The sequence below is a fragment of the Euleptes europaea genome, chromosome 7, assembly GCF_029931775.1.
Source record: "Euleptes europaea isolate rEulEur1 chromosome 7, rEulEur1.hap1, whole genome shotgun sequence".
Lineage (NCBI taxonomy): Eukaryota > Metazoa > Chordata > Lepidosauria > Squamata > Sphaerodactylidae > Euleptes > Euleptes europaea.
The window spans coordinates 78,104,685-78,121,651 of record NC_079318.1 but is presented as its reverse complement, the minus strand read 5'-3'; the positions used below and the strand labels follow the sequence as shown (position 1 = coordinate 78,121,651).

The following is a 16,967-nucleotide window of genomic DNA, read 5'->3' as shown; positions in this document are numbered from 1 at the left end:
GTAGCCCTTTTCAGGGCGGCAAAAAAAAAAAAAAGCCTCCTGAGACAGGCATATCTAAGAGCCAATGAGAGGAACAGATGACTGGAGAGAACCAATCAGGAGCAAGACCCTCTATAACCCGGCCTCCGTGGTCTGAGGAAAAGTTTTGAGGCGAGAGACAAGGTTGCCCACTCTTGAGTGTTTATTCTTAAACGATGGGAGTTGGGGTGTGTGTGTGTTTAAAAGCTACACCAGGGACTTTAAAAAAACATCTCATTCAAATAAGGCTTTTTGTTTTTGGAGCCTCATTATTAGTAAATCGCAATCAAAATTTAAACACGCCTGAAATTCAATCTTCTTATTCATTACATGCTTGTCTTTTACATTCCACTCATACCATGGAAGCTTTCCACTGACCTTGAGCCAGTAACACTATCTCAGTCTAACCTCACAGGGTTGTTGTGAGGATAAAATGGAGAGAACAGTGTAAGCCTCTTTGGGCCCTCATTGGGGAGAAAGGCGAGGCATAAATGAATTAAATAAATATCCTATTCATTAAAAAGAGGGGAGCACGTCTTACTTAAAAAGCCATGTTTAAAAGCAAGCGTCAACTAAATTGTGCCATTTTCATGGCATTTTCTAATTTTTGTTTCTTAAAAAGGGAAACAGATTCTCAAAAATCAATGGCAACCACAAATAAATTTGTAGCACCCTCAGGATCAAGAAATCCTCTACAGGTAGCTTCTGACCAGAAACTTTCTCAGGCCTGCTCACACAAAGGGAGAAAGGTGTTGCCTTTCTTCGGCTCTGTGAGCAAGTCTCTGAACAAAAAAAAATACATTTGATACTTCTGACTTCATGTTACGATACTCAGAATCCTGTGACGGTGATGGTTGAAGCGAGCTTCTTGTTGTTTTGAATTCTCCTTGACATAAATCTTCAAGTATATCTTAGGAAAGTTGAAATACGACTGGGAGTACCACTCAAAAGCTTCGATTGTAAAAAGAGTTGTGTCTGCAGCACCCCAATGGTCTCTTCATTACTACTCCAGAAGAGCCTTTTATTTTGTGCCATTTGGTTGAACCCTTTAACAATCTGTTATTTACACATAAACACTATCTGCCATTTCCCTCTCCACTTATAATAAACTCACTCAATCCAAGCTATATCAGGAGTAGGGGTGGGAACACAGACTTGGCAGAAAAAGGCTCGAGGCTGGTTTTTGAGTCAAGTGTATCTGAGGTGAGGTCTGAGATGAACAAACTTGGGGGGCGGGGTCCTTTGATTTCACAAGGGCATCAAATCCTAAATGTTTCCAGCGGTTTCTGGTGAACATGAGGCTCAGAGTGAACCTGATACAGTGGTTAGAACAGATGTTTTCAATTGGTGGTACACAAAGGCAGTCTAGGTAGGATGCCAGGTTTTCACGACAATTATACTAAGCATTTGCTCTCCCTCAATCCCCATGTCCATCTGCAAGTGTGACGTTCTGCCTCTTGATGACTCTATCTGCCATGGATTATCCATCTTGTGATTTTTTAGCGTGCTAGTAGTAATAACAGAATCCCTGTAAACATATAAATAAATTTCTTTTTCGGAAAGTGGCTTTTTTGTTTCTCTCGTAGATGGAGCCCAGTTTTTCCCATAAAAGAGATTGATGGGACATGAGATATGGAAGGTTTGGAACCACTGGGTTAGACTGTCAGACTAGGATATCAGAGACCCAGGATTGAATCCCTACTCTGCCATGGAAGCTTGCTGGGTCACTCTCTCACAGCCTAACCTACAGAGTCATTGTTCTGAGGATAAAATAGAAAAGGGGCCAACAATATTGTAAGCTGCTTTGGTCTTCATTGGGGAGAGAAGCAGAGTATTAATATATCTAAATAAGTTAGTAAAGCGTTGCTGCCAGGGAAAATGGTAGCAGGGTCAGCAATGACTTCAGACAGGGCTTACTTACTGCTTACAGGGATTAAGGACAGAACCTTAAAGATCAGAAAGCACAAACCCTCGTGTCTCTTCTCACCTGATACAAGCGCATGGATATGCACTCCCATACCATCTAAATGCCTGAAACTATGTGGCAAGGGACAAACATACCTTCCACATAGGACAGGGTATATATTTTCCTGCTAAAAGTAACAGTTATTATTTCCCCCCCAACTAACATAGTTTTGTTTCCTATTCTGAAGATCTGGAAGGTGACTTGCCAGTCTTAAGCCACTCGCAAAGCAATCCTGAACAGAATGCATCCTTCTAAGCCCACTGATTTCAATAGACTTAGAAAATTGTAACTCTGTTTAATACTGCACTGCTGGTCTCCCAACAGGTACTTCAGCCCAGCCAGCCCTGCCTGGAAGTCCACCCCCCTCCTCATTTCCCAAAACGCTCAGAACCACAAAGGGGTACAAAAAGCACATGACGGCAGAGAGCCTCCTTTTTTTTTTCCTTTTTGCACAAAACAGAACATTTATTCAAGTGTTCTCCAGCACAAGTACATCAGCAAGGAGCCTTCCTTAATTCGAGTGTTCTGGGCACGAAAAGAAAAATGCAAAAGATGGGGACGGAGGCGGAACGGATAGACTTTCTAACATCTGCTGCACCATTGACCTTTTAATTAGTTTATAAAACAGCTATGTCACGAGCAATACTTACACAGAGATACAACAGCCCATCCACGGGGATGACGGAGAGTTGGCCTCCCCTTTTCTCATCCCCTGGCAAAGCAGAACCATACTCTGAAATGTACATTATTTATTTGTCAATAAATATAGAAGCAACCCTAAAAAAAAAAAAAGGAAAGAAAAGAAAGAAAGACAGCGGCTGAAAGGATGGGGGCATCCCAAAATCATTCTAGAAAAGAAAAGAAAAGCAAGGGGTAGAATGGAGGTTGGGGGGATGGAATCAGGAAAAGAAAGGAAGGACGTTTGGGTTTAGCTGCATGGAATGTCAGGTGGGAGGCAGGCTGGAGAGCAGGGAACAGGCCAAGCTCTTCCCAGGATCTCGACAGTTTTATTCTTCAGCATGAATACATGATTTCCCACAAACAGTAAAGCGTCGCAGCTACTTCAATGTCTAGCCTAAAACACATGAATTTTTTTCCTTTAGGTTTCAAGTACAAAGTTAAAATGCCTTTTTTTAATAATAATATATAAGAGTAAAATAATAGAGCTCTTTTAAACTCCACTACAAGAAAACAAAAACAGTCATTGTCCAGACAGCAGACTTAAGTTAACAATAGAGATCTGTAATAAACAGTTTAGCACCTTGGTTGTCACCTCGTCCCTCTGCAGATGCTGAAGGAATTCAGGCAGATGGGGCAGGGGGGGCAGGGGTCGGTTGCTTTGCTTTTCAGTCTAGGGCTGTGCAACCTGACAAGAGGGCTCTTTACTAAAGAGAGACTTGGTTTAAAAAGTCCATCTCTCCCCTCTTCCTTTCTCCCCACCCCCTGAGGGAAGCAGGTGGATTCTGTGGCAGACAGCAAAACAGGCCCAAGACAAATACATCAGGGGAATTTGAAGGACATAAAAACAGACAGAACGTGCTATCGCAAGGAGCCACTTCCAGTTTTGGGGAGGGTACTGGGGAGAGTCTGCGCTCTGAGACTCTACAAAATTGGGCTGTTCAGAAAGAGGGCCTGCCCAACAGCCCTAGAGGAAAGCAAGGGAACCAAGCTAAGCCATTACCCGCTGGATATGGACTTCTGGGGAATGATGTCGCTAGCTAGCCCCATGGCTAAACCAGAAGTCATTGAAAGGAAGGCTCTGGGAAGATGAGGGGTGTGTTGACGCTAAAGCCACGATTCTCACCCCACCCCCCAGTGAATGCTCCTCCAAAGCACACAGATTAGAAGGCTGGAGCCCCACTGCTCTTGGAGAGATCATCTGAATTCCCCTCTCCTTCAGCCAGCCCCTTGGCTCAGATTGCCTTGGGTACAAAGCCCCCCCAAGGTCAGGTCATTATTGGGGATGGTCTTGTGTTTGCCATTTAGCACCAGTGAGACTAGAAGGGATATCCCATTCTCTCTTCCCCCTGTGGCAAAGTGAGTCGGTGGGGAATCCTGCACAACATAAGGGAGACCAAGCTCCACCAAAGGCTTTTTGCACAAATGGATATCAGTAACTGATCCACCAAGGTGGCCAGAGAGAGACGGACCCTGGAGGCACGAGGGGGCGAACACGTCTCACTAGCCAGCCCCATCTAGAATACACCGCTCTCCTTTTCCCGTCTGGCCCTGAGTGAGATCCCAGCCCCTTTCACAGTTAGAGGGGAAGTAAGAGGAGGCTCTCGTCCAACCGTCCCAACTCCCTGAAATGTTAGCACCGATACCAGCAGCTTTCCACCGAAACCTTCTCTGCTGGCTGCAGCCACTTTGCAACCACCTGATGAGTTGTGCTAAGGGGGAAGCACTGGTGGGGAGGGAGGGGGGGAACGGAGAAGGCCTGCAGTCTTCACCCGAAGCCACTAACTGATCCCAAGCTTTGCCTCAGCATCTGCCCCGCTGCCTCTGAGAGCACCATTGGACGCAGGGAAGACGGGAGCAGAGGGGAGATGCTGTCCCCTTTGGAGGCAGAGACGGGGGAAGCTGCTGAGGCAGGGAGCCGGATTCTAGAGATCGCCTATCCCCTCTCCCCATTAGCACCAAGGGCTTGGGACCCTGTTGGGAGCTGCTCCTACAGGCAGAAAGGGAGAAGCATCCCCAATTTAGGAGGGATCAGAGCCCAATGGGCATTCCCTACACCTCACAGAATCATGGGTGAGAGGGTCACTTCCCCTGTTGCCCGAAGGAGTAAAGTGCACACAATTGCCTAGGCATAAACCAGGAAAACACAGTCTCCTCAGATGGGCCTCACACGGGAAAACCAAGAAGGACCTAGGGAGACACTCCTCATACAAGAGCTCCCCACCCCCATTCCTTACCCTTTCCATCCCCTGGGGGGAGGGGGTAGCACAGCCAGAGCCTGATCAAGCAAAACAGGAAGTATGAAATTCACATCAGCCACAAACAGGGAGAAGGGGGGGGAGAGGGAGACGGCAGGTGCTGACCCTCCAGCACCACGTGAGATAACGGAGGACTGGGACGGGGTGCTACTGCAGGGCAGGGGGCCCTCTTCTCCCTACTGACTTCCCCATCCCCAAAGGTGGGGAAGTTTGCAATTCAAAGGGCAAAAATGGGAGAAAAGGGGCCAAATCCAAGACCTTATGAACGACACCGCAGCCTGTGAGTTCAGAGACGACAGAAACTAGTGCGGGGCCTCGAAGCGGCCCACCTCCCTGTTTGCACACTGGGCAGGCGCTGGGGGGGGGGAGCCCAGAGTGGACATGCAGAAGGGCGCATATCGCGGGAAAGCACCAGCATGTTAAGGGCTGCTGTTTGGAATTCCGCAGGGGGGCTGGCTGGCCCCTTTGCGCAGGGCCTATCGCCCCTGGCCTGAGGGAGGGTTGCTTTTTAGGAAACAAAAAGCATTATTGCATGACACCCTGGGGCGGAGAGTGGTGCCTAGCTCTGCTGCCCACCCGCCCTCCCTCCCTTCGTGGGAAGAGGGGTGCAATCGCTTCGAAAAGCCCCCTCCTCCTCCTGCGGGCTGGCACACAGAGCACCACAGAAGCTGCCATCAGCCCCACCCCCAGCTGTTGTAGAAGCACCATTATGAAAGTCAGTTGTACAGTAGTAACAGTACCTTTTATATATAGACATCTCTCTCACATAACTCTCACATATATATAAACTGTAAACAAGAGGTAAGAGCGGCTGTAGGGGCTGGGCGAATCAAGGTCTCCTGTGTTGTAGGCACCCAAATACTGTAGAAAAGTGTGTGGCTGGGAGGCGGGGGGCAGGAAGGGGCTGGCGGGGTTTGCGGCTTCCCTGCTTGCGCTTACCCCAGGAACGGCGCTGGTAGACGCAAGGAGGCCCCGTCGCCCTCTGCTTTGTGCTCCTAAACCGAGCAGGGGTGATGTTGCCCCCAGACCCGCTCAGCTTTGGGCTTGGCTGGCATTATCTTTGTCACAACAGTGCCAGTGACGAACCAGCACTGCTGGGGCTCAGCCGAGGAGAGGCAGAAACCAAACTAACAGACAAACCCATCCAGAAAGAGCAGGAAAATTAAAGGGTTACCAACAGAAAGTGGGACTGGTCGGTTTGATTTTAGGGTGGTTCAAATTTTGGGAGAGGATGGGCGAAAATTCGGGCGGCAGGAGCCAGCACATGTGTGGGGGGGCCATCCTCTCCTTCCCTCTCACCCACCAGCCACCTCCTCCGTTCTGGTGCCACTTCTCTTCTGTTCCTGGGGATGGTTGTGTTTGAGACTCCTCCCTCTGCTTTGCCAGTTCCGTGGGTGCGTCTCTTTAAACGCAGGCAAAGTACTCCTTCAGAGGGGCGAAGAGGTGGCGGATCACCGGCACGCTCCAGGAGCGACCCAGCAGTCTCTGCCGAGCCAGGCGGCTCATGTTGGACACATCTGTGTAGTGGACTGGGAAGCCAAAGACCCTGTGGGCACAAAAATGGGCAAGGAGGGACCAGTTACCATCAGTGACTGCTAGCCCAGAGACAGGAGGAGTAGTAGTTGGTTTTTATGTGCTGACTTTCTCTCCCAATTAAGGAAGAATCAAACCAGCTTACAATCATCTTCCCTTCCCTCCCCACAACAGACACCCTGTGAGGTAGGTGGGGCTGAGAGAGCTGTGACTAGCCCAAGGTCATCCGGCTAGTTCCATGCGTAGGAGTGGGGAAACCAACCTGGTTCACCAGATTAGAGTCCGCCGCTCATGTGGAGGAGTGGGGAATCAAATCCGGTTCTCCAGATTAGAGTCCACCGCTCCAAACCACCGCTTTTAACCACTTCACCATGCTGGCTCTCTCGAATAATAATAATAAAAAACCCTGCCTGCTTAAAATTCCCACCAAGCTGACACTCTGGAGCACAGGAGGTTCCCTGTTCTCCATCAGTACAACTCCCACCTTTCCATCTCAGTGCACCACAGGATATCTTCCTTCTCATTCATGAAGACAGGGAAGTGCTGATCCTTGCCTTGCTTGATGGAATTGGAGCGAGTGGTGATTGTTCGGACTTTGCTGAACTGCGCAGGGGAGACAGCCAAACAGAAAGCAATGGCAGGCGGTGTCCGTACTGCCTCGGACGGCTCTCCCATCCCGTCTCCCAACTAATCCAAGTGTTTCACCCTTCCACCATTTCCCCCTTCCTACTTCCTCAGTGCATTCCCTGTCTTCTGTACATTCCACAAACCCCACCTTTGGCTACCTGGCACAAAAAGGGTTCATGAGCCAGGCATTCCTAGCAGCAGCCAACAGAAGTTTGCTTCTTTTCAAAAGTTGGCCCCTGGGGCTACGAGAGAAGGGGAAATACCTTATACTGCTTTGTTTGTGTCCCCTCCCCTTCAGTTCACACAGAACTCCAGACAGTTTCCGATGCCCGCTTCCTGCCCCACCAGCTCCATGAGACAACTCTCCTCGTGCTCACCTTCGCTATCCTGCCATGTTCCAGACACTCCTGCAGTTCCAACTTATCATTCATAGTTGAAGCCAGTGGCCTGAAGGAAAAAACCCACAATTCAGCTGAGTAGGGTTACATGAATGCTGATCTTGCTCTCCCTGACAAAACCTCCAGTCAGGCCAAGCCCATGCTTCATAGAAAAGTACATAAAGAACTGGCAGCCAAAGCCGGACCCACCATTTTCTTAAAAGCCTATTATTATTTAACTATCTGTGAAACACAAGGGTGGGCATTCCATGGATTATGTAAAAGTGTTGTCCCTTCCTTGGGCTATATGGGAAGTCGGATTACCCACACAGATAGGTCTGCTGGAAAGTGAGGGGTGTGTGGCTGGGCCTGGCCACTGACCAACCTGTTCATGCCGGGTAGGTTTCCCCAGAAGTACCGGGCCCTGTGAGCTGCAGAGACCTCTTTGGCATCGATCATCACTGGGTTGGACTGCAGCCCGGAAAGGAAGGAAGGAAGACATGTCACACGGCATGGTAGTGCAAAATGCCTCTGGCGCTGAAAAGCACTACAGAATTATTTTTTATTATTTACTTACAACCCAGCCCTTAAGTTAGGAAAAAGGGCAGCAACATCATGCATTCCATTTAGAGACACAAAAGTGTCCTGGATTGCCCTGTAAAAACCCTAGTGCCCTCTAGTGGCAAGAGGGACTCCCTGTGCCTAGGGGAGCAGAGAGAGAGAGAGAAAAAAACATAGGTTCTGTTGGCCATCAAAAGGCAGTATTTCTCCTGTTTCCATCATCAGCTGCTTTGGTTCAGACCCATCACAGCCGTCTACCCATGGTCCCTTGCGTCTAGGGCAGGCGGATCCTTTGCAGTGGGCATGCAAGGATTGGGTCTTCGGTCCAGAGACATTCCGAGGGTCAAGCCCCGCCCCCCTCACCTCTAGGAAGCGAGAGATGTCTCTTTTGTCACTGACGCCCATGGCCACCACGTTCTCAAAGAGCCAAAAGAAGGGCCGGTCATCTCCCTCCTTGGGCCGGGCCTCATGCAGAAGACGATAGAACTCAAAGAAGAGCCGCCCTGTCCCCTCTGGGTTAGGAAAGCAAAGACAGGGAGAGGCAGGTGCTCGTGAGGGAAACTTAAGACTTGAACGGCAAATCAGGCTCCTCCGAACTCTGATCTTTTAGTTTACAGAACATTGACATGTTGCCAAGACCACCATAAAGGGGTTTTTGGAAGCTCCTAAACAAAACTGGCAATTGTTCTTGCACATGAGAGAGTGATTATTATTTTTTTAAAGGAAAGCCACATTTATTCTTTTGGACAATTCAATACACTGGACCCTCAGACTCATGGATTTAGCAGATGATTTTTGGCAACTACAGAAGGGCTCAGAGCTCAGTTCTGTTTCTCCAGCATCGTTTTAAACATGAGCTGCAGTTTGTTAGCACTGGTTGAGTGAAGAGATGTGCCTATCTTGCCCCTGGCACCAGCAGAGCTGAAACCGCCCCCCTCACAGAGCACTACAAGTTTCCTTAGATACATGCACCTCTGCTTTCTGGAGCACAAGGCTAGTGACCATCCACAATGTTTCTTTAATTGACACAACTAACTGGTCCGCCCCCCTCCCCCCATCAATCCAATATTAGAATTCTGCTCGAGTGAAATTAGTAATGACTGTCACTGAAAATCATCTATTAAAGCTTGCAGCTCTTCCATCACCCTCCTATGCTCACACTTGGGGTAACCAAAGGGCTCATTTATGGGCAAGGTGCAAATTCTAACTTGTACCTCAACTGATTCATAATCTAGATGAATTACAGCCTTTGAAAGGGCGTGAGACGAGCAGGCCCCTGCTGAGGCAATGGGCAGGAGGTAGCACCTACCATAAAGGCCCTTCCTGGCAGGATTGACAATGGAGAGATCGTTGCAGGGGCTCCCTCCGATCACCAGGTCAAAGGGGCCCCACTCCTGTATCTGTAATACGGAGATGCAAAAGTCAGGTGCAAGGAATGGAAGCGTCTGAGTTGCTAGGCCAGCCCCAGTGACACAGAGGGAAGGGGAGCCCCCTCACAGCGTTCCACGTACATGTTTCTGGGTGACATTGCGGACGTCCCCAACATACATGATCTTGCCCTGGTGTCGGACCATCCCAACCGTGATGGAGTCTTCACACACCTCAGAAGCGATATACCGGTCCACCTGGATGCCTAAGTCCTTCAGCACCAGTAGGCCTGATAGCAAGCCGGAGGGGGGGGAGGGAGGGAGGGAGGAAGAAAAGGAATATACTCATTTTAAAAAAGAAAACAAAATAAAATTCCCTCCATTCGAGGGCAGGCAGAACCACCTAAATCTCTTCTAGCGGATTACCGAGCCCCTCTGATTGCCATCTTTCCCTGACATCCCATGACATGCACATTGGAAACCACTGTGCTCCTACGGGCAACGAGGGCAGCTCAGGGCAGGGCTCACCTGTGGCAATGCCATCGAAAAGCGAGAGCACCCGGATGGGCTTCCTCTTTTCAGCAGGGACTGGAGGGTAAACCTTTGGTGGGTCCTGGCAAGACACACAGCAGCATGAGGCAGACGGAGTTAAGACAGGGCCCAAACACACAGAGAAGAGGGAGCGGAGAACTCCTGGGGCTTTCTCGTAAGCAGAGGGTTTCTCCTCAACCAGGCCCTTAATGCGAGGCCACTGACTGACAAGTAAAAGCAGGTGGCTTCCAAGAAGACAACAAAGCAAAGATTGTGTTGCCAGCCACTAGCAACACCGGAGGGCACAGATTCCTTCTGCCAACTGGTGGCAGGAAATCCAGGACTCCATTTTTGTCTCTCACCCCCCCCCCCATGTTGCACTCACAAACTCTTGGTCATGGTTGTTGGCGAAAAACATCTGGAGGCGTGACGGCCAGTCTTCCCGCCGTCGGAGCAGGCCATAGATGCCCTTGTGGCCACACATGTAGCAGTTCCAGGGATCCTCCTTGATTGCTGCCTGAGCTGCACCAGGGCCCACCAGCAGGTCCACACACTCTACACAAAAGCACCTGTGGATACGACCAGACATTCAGGGCTTTCGCCTGGAGGGTTCTTTGGCCTAGGCAGAGGGAACCTGGGGCTTTGGGAGGGCTGAACCAGTTGGTGAATCCGGAAGATGCAACTAGCGTTGTTGGCTGCAACTAGTTTCCAGCATGAGGTTCTGATTAGCTAGGAGACCTATGTAAATTTTCATCCCAGCCATTTTCCAGATGACTAACAAGACACAGGGTCCTCCTTTGCCTTCTTCGGCTTCTGAACGGCCTTAACACAGAATCATAGAGTTGGAAGGGGTCATACAGGCCATCTAGTCCAACTCCCTGCTTAATGCAGGATCAGCCTAGAGCACCCCTGACAAGTGCTTGTCCAGCCTCTGCTTAGACTGCCAGCGAGGGGGCGCTCACCACCTCCCTAGGTAGCTGATTCCACTGTCGAACAACTAGTAATGTAAAATATTTCCCCCCTAATATCCAACCGGTACCTTTCCTCCAGCAATTTAAACTCATTATTGTGAGTCCTATCCTCTGTTGCCAACAGGAACAGCTCCCTGCCCTCCTCTAAGTGACAGCCCTTCAAATACTTAAAGAGAGCAATCATGTCCCCCCCTTAACCTCCTCTTCTCCATGAACCCCTCTATGAACCCATTACCTCCTGCAGAGCATCTTGCCTACAGATTAAACCCCACACACAAACACCATAGACCTACTCTCCCAACAAGGAGGATGCTCCCTCTGAAGTGAGTGGCACATTCACTCTTCTCTTTAAATCAAGGGCTTCCTACATGGGAGAGACAAGATAGGGGACCCTCCTGTGGCAGCCCTGCCCTTTGGCTCACCTGCAGCAATTGTTGTTTCCACACATGAGGACTTCACGGCCTCCACAGCAGATGGTGCAGTAGGACTGGTAGCCGTCATCATCGTACTGGTAGGCGCATTCCAGAAAGCAGTTCTGGGGGGTGGGGAGAGACGGGACACAGGTGAGAGAGATCTTTCTGGTGAACCCATCTAGGGCAAGAAATTAGTTATTCCACACACCCCAATACAGAAATTGTACATTTGCAACATGATTTACAATCATCATGGTTCATATTATTCCCATTTTACAGATGGTGATCTGAGAAGGCAGGACTTCCTCAAACCACTCAGTGAGACAAGGCCTTGAATCCAATTCTCCCAAACCTATGTGCAGTTTCCAAAACGTTGCAGTCCATTTACCATCACCCCTCCCTGACCCTTCACAGCTTCCTCCCTCAGGCCCTTGACAGATCACATTGTGATGCTGTCTTGTCTTTCACAAGAGGACTTTTCCATGCCATTTTGTATGGTTAATATTTTATCTGATGGTGTCTCTCACATGGCGGAGCCTCAGCAATACCCATGTAAAGAAAACCAGAATGTCCTTCTCCACATGGACAAGCCAGGACAAACCCAGGGAACAAGCCATCTTTGAGGAAGGGGGCTTGTTTCTGGCTTCTCCATGATGAAGTTGCCCTCCCCTCACCCTGCCAAGCAGGCCTGGCTTCAGCAAAAGGAGCTAAACCAAGCGCAACTGTTTTTAAAAATTCCCTCCAAAATCCTGATGCATTTTGAAGACTAGAGTTCTTCCTCAAAGGATATCTTACAACAACTAGTCATAGTTGCGCTGTATACCTGGATTGGTGTGACCATTATATAATGGTTCCACAACTTCTCTTCAAGGAGAATGAAGATGTTTGGAACACAGAGGAAATTTGGGGAAACATTAAAGGTAGCAAGCAGACTTTCTTGCACTGACCAGCTTTATCTGCTTTTTCAGGTGCTCTGTCTCACCATCCTGCAACTTCCCTTTCCCCCCATTTCTTCTGAATTCACTAGGCATTGACTTTGACCAGACTTCAACCTGTTTCCTACCTTGCAGTTTTGGCACATTCCTCCAATAAAGAGAGGGTGTTCCAGGGTGACATTGAGGCTTCCACAAGAGATGCAGATATCTGGGGTGGGGGTAGGGATGGTTAGGGGGAGGAAGAGGAAATATTACAATGAGAGGAGAGGGACAGAGACGGTTGCTTCCTTCTCCATTTGTCAGCCTTGAGCCCTCCCATCCATAGAATCATAGAGTTGGGACCACCAGGGTCATCTAGTCCAACCCCCCTGCACAATGCAGGAAATTCACAACTACCTCCCACACACACACCCAGCGACCCCTACTCCATGACCAGAAGATGGCCAAGATGCCTAAGGTCATAGAATCAGCATGGCTGACCGATGGCCATCTAGCCTCTGATTAAAACCCTTCAGGGAAGAAGAGCCCACCACTACCTCCCGAGGAAGCCTGTTCCACTGAGGAACCGCTTTGTTAGAAAATTCTTCCTAATGTCTAGACGGAAAGGACACCTGGCAGCAGCTTGGCATGGCTGATTATAGTCCTCTTGGACAGGTCAGAACTGGCAGCTGCATGGGATGGCACGCAAAACCCTCCCAGTGACAGCACTCTGTTGGTTTTGTACTGGAACGGGACATGTTCTTGTCACCTGAACCATGCTCCACTTCAGCCGGGCCTCCACAACCTCCACTGGCTGCAGCAGAGCAGCCACTGTGGATGAACTGAAGGCAGAAAACCCTGAGATTTTCCAGCACCTGCAAGGGAAGAGTCCACCTGCTGCAGAGCAGAGGCAGCAAAAGGCATACACTTACCTTCAATATTTCTGCACTTCTGTCGGACCTCATAAACAAGACGCTCTAGGAAAATGAAGCAGTGCGTTAGCTTGGTATAGAGAAAGGTCTTTCCCACTACTTTAGATAGAACTGGAGACTTCCTGTGCGCAGAGCAGCTGCCCCACCACTAAGCCGTGGCCCTTGTGCTTCTTGCTCTCCTTAGGGGACCAGTGGCCCTTCACGTCTTTAATAGGGTGTGACCTCCTCATCCTTAAGCTCCTTCGAACTCTGGAATCCTTGACAACCCTTGCTCCCTCCAGAAAGGGACCAAAGCAAAACTGGCCTGAAGAGGTATGGAGGAGTGGGGACAGGAGCACCTTACCTGGCCAGTCAACACCCCAAGAAGCCTGGAGGAGGAGTGCATTGGGTCAGCTGCCCTGGAAGAGCCCCATCAGGGCCAAGCATGGCAGCTCCCTGGTGATAGTGGTGGTTGGAACCAGCTGGCCGGCAGGCACCAGCATTCCCTTGCCGAAGCCAATCGACCACTCCGGCTGAGGTGGAGACCATGGTAGGCCCACACAGCCTCAGATAGGACAGGGTGACAAAAAGGGAGAGGAGAAAGATGGGCAGGCAGGAAAGGAGTGGGCAGAGCTGAAGAAGTTGGTGGAGGCGGGGAAGGAAGGGGGCATAAGAGGGAGAGAAGGCAGCAGGGGTGGGGAGAGCCGCGTGGAGGAGGAAGAAAGATGTTCGCAAGACCATCAGGAGAATTAGAGATGGGCAAGTGAGGCTGAGCAGACAGGAAAAAAAGATGAAGCTGGGATGGAAGTGGAGACTGAAGAAGGGAAAGGTATAACCTCAATGCAGAAGAGGTTGGCCACATGCAGGAAAGGTAAGGAGGCGGAAGAAGGGAGTCATTACCCTAATAGGCTTGGGTGAACCTAACCATGGCCTTCTCTACTTTCAAACCCACAACCAATCTTTGCATGAGCATTGTCAACTGTCTTCCTTCTTGTATTTGTCATCAAGGGGAGTGTGGCTCCCTCCTATCCACATAACTTGGGGGTGCTGCTGACCCCTATCAGTTCAACCTGCAGCCACTATAAGATTACGATAAAGACAGTAACCAGGGCTTAAAACAAACTTTTTATAAAGCAGCTTTTTAAATCTTTCATGGAGGTCTCTAAAGTCCCATAAATCAACCAGCAACCACCTCCTCCATGTCCTGGGGCTGCTCTGTCCCTGTAGGGGTCCCTTCTGGAATCACAAAATTTTTCAGCTTTCCCCAAGTCCCAGTCTCTGCTTCTAGTGATCATGGTTCCCACATTCCCTAGTCAACTAGACAAAACAACCTTCCCTTAAATGGGCTTCACAGTGTCGCCTCTCTCTTTTTTATCCTCCTCTGCCTGAAGTCCCAAAAAGATGCTGCCAGTGATAGTCAAAACTGAGATAGGTAGACAGGGTTGCCATAAGCACCTGGCTCTGTCAGGCAAACTCCCACCCCTGCCCTCAATTGCCTGTGCTTGATCATAAAAACATAAGAAAGGCCCTGCTGGATCAGACCAAGGCCCATCAAGTCCAGCAGTCTGTTCACACAGTGGCCAACAGGGGGCCTCTAGGAAGCCCACAAACAAGTCAACTGTGGCAGCACCTTCCGCAGCACCTTTGATCAACTCAGCAGTGGTAGAAAAACTGGAGAGAGGGCATCACAGATGCTGTGATGTCACTTCTCGGTAATCCACCTTGGTAGGCCTAATCAGAGCAGAAAGGAGGGGTATAATTTACATAAATAATAATGATAATCGCACCAACTCTATAGGAATTTCCCCAATCTCTATAGTCTTTACCACAGAGATTGTGGGAATCCCTAGAGTTTCATAGGGGGAGCCCTCTGTGATGTCACAGCCTCTGCAACACTTCCCCCTCCCAGGCTCCACCCTCAAAAGCTACTGGGATTCAATAGCTGCAGGGCTGGAAAGCCTCTAGGTGGACCAATGATCTGTCTCCGGGATAAGGCAGCTTTGTGTGTTCACATGGCAAGGGCCTGGCTGCTTCCCTAGCGATCCTTGCCATTATTCTTCCCCAGAAGAGGCTTGAAAGGTGAAGGAGCAAAGCAGGGGAGGGGGACAAGCCAGCCCCCCTCATGCTGCCCATTGCAGAGCCACCGCAGCCCATTCTGCTCCGGATATACCTCTGGTGCGCTCATCTATGATCTCCTTGACCTTAGGCTTCTCTGTGCTTTTCCTTGGTTTTTTGGCTGGCGGAGGAGGGGCATAGGCAGCAGCTTCTGGCTCCACCCACATCTCCGTGTAAACTTCTTTGTAGGGGTTGCGTTCCTCTGTGACAACGGAAAGAAGAGCATCAGCATTAAGAGCCAGGTGGGGTGCCCAGCCTTGTGCACTGATCAATGTCTTTGGCCAGGATACTTGCTTCATGGCACAAGCTAGTGCACTGAGCACCAGGGAGTTATATGTGCCCTGGATGGCTGTGGGACAGTAACATCCCCTCCCCCCTGATCCCAAATGCCACTGGAGCAGACAGCAAAAAGACCAGTGAGTCAGAAGCAGGCCCCTTCCTACTCCAGTTCTGGCCTTTGCAAACTTTCCGTCACTGCTAGACTGGCCCCATTACCTTCAGGAGGCTCCAGACCCTTGGGGCCAGACGGCTGGAACCCTCCCAAGGCCCATTCAATCATCTGCTTGTTCTGCATCTCCACTACTTTGGATGTATCTGTTTCATCATTCTCTGGACAGGAGGGGAAGATCTTGCCCGCTCTGCTGCTCGCCACCTGAAAGGGGATAGGTGGATGGTCAGATTTTGATTCAACTTGATTTCTGTTGCCTCACTGAATTTCCGTTGCCTCACTGAACAGTCTTCACCCACAATACAATCTGGGGGGTTTTATCTCCCCCCCCCTTCTGGTTCAGGAGGGACTGCCACAGCTCAGAGACAGGGTGCTGAACAGGAGAGGATGGGAAGGAATCTCTCTGCAAGCCAGATTGTTCTTGATGCCACAATGGTAGTTTATTTCACTTTTGTTTCGTGTTGCCTCTCTTTCTATAGCACGCGGCTCGGCTCACTTGCACAAGCAATCTCATTCATGCCATAAATGCCTTTCTGCTGTACACTTGCTCTGTATTTGTGACAAACACGTTCCAGGTTGTCTGGGGTTCAGAAAGCGGGTTCCTTTACTGCTCTGCGGAAGAATTCGCCTGGGATGGAGATGATGTTCTCCTGGTGAAGAGCTCCTATCCATTCCCATCACAACAGTCCCATATTCCCACCCCTTTCAGCAGGAGCCATTCATTTTCACAGGCTGGTCAGAGCTCAGCAAATCAACCAAAGCGATGCTTACCTGCAGCACCTCGTAAATGGCCTTCCGATACATGGGCTGCTTGTTGTATGTAGCCTGGTGGAATGCACTGGCGAAGGAACTGAGTGGCAGCAGCTTCTCTACACAGACCTGCCAGAAACAGAGGCAGGGGGATGTGATGCAAAACTCCCTGCATTCCATCCCCCCAGAAAATAATCAGGGGAAAAAAAAGAATGAAGGCAGCCTACAATGAGATTGCTGTGGAGGACTGTGGGATGAACTTAGCAATCAAACCAAAGTCTGTGCAAGACACAGTAAGCCTAAACCATTGCTTAGGTCCTCTGTACCGTGAAGAGGAAATTTAACTCTTTAGGGGGAGGGGGAACAGCCATTTGTTCAATTTCCCCGCAGAGGAAAAGATTCAGTCACTCTCACAAACCTTTCAGAGTTTCTCAGGGAGAGAAAGAGAGCCCTCCCACCTAAGCAGCATAAGCTCACCCCACCCTCCCCAAATAAAGAGCAGAAAAGCATGGGGAACATTGTCCAGTAT

General features: G+C 49.8%; 1 protein-coding gene across 3 annotated transcripts in view; it reads right to left on the bottom strand.

Moving 5' to 3' along the window:
• Nucleotides 1–6,198: 6,198 nt before the first annotated feature.
• DNMT3A (DNA methyltransferase 3 alpha) overlaps nt 6,199–16,967 on the bottom strand; it is an 85,734-nt gene continuing 74,965 nt past the window's right edge. For all 3 annotated transcript variants that reach the window (XM_056852371.1, XM_056852370.1, XM_056852369.1), the window contains 15 exons: nt 16,460–16,567; nt 15,736–15,892; nt 15,296–15,442; nt 13,147–13,191; nt 12,364–12,443; nt 11,310–11,422; nt 10,302–10,485; nt 9,914–9,998; nt 9,530–9,675; nt 9,328–9,418; nt 8,382–8,530; nt 7,843–7,928; nt 7,458–7,527; nt 6,938–7,056; nt 6,199–6,466 (listed from right to left, as the gene is read on the bottom strand). In XM_056852371.1, the coding sequence (XP_056708349.1) occupies nt 6,325–6,466; nt 6,938–7,056; nt 7,458–7,527; nt 7,843–7,928; nt 8,382–8,530; nt 9,328–9,418; nt 9,530–9,675; nt 9,914–9,998; nt 10,302–10,485; nt 11,310–11,422; nt 12,364–12,443; nt 13,147–13,191; nt 15,296–15,442; nt 15,736–15,892; nt 16,460–16,567 (1,722 nt within the window). In that variant the 3' untranslated portion in view covers nt 6,199–6,324. The remainder of the gene's footprint in view (nt 6,467–6,937; nt 7,057–7,457; nt 7,528–7,842; nt 7,929–8,381; nt 8,531–9,327; nt 9,419–9,529; nt 9,676–9,913; nt 9,999–10,301; nt 10,486–11,309; nt 11,423–12,363; nt 12,444–13,146; nt 13,192–15,295; nt 15,443–15,735; nt 15,893–16,459; nt 16,568–16,967) is intronic.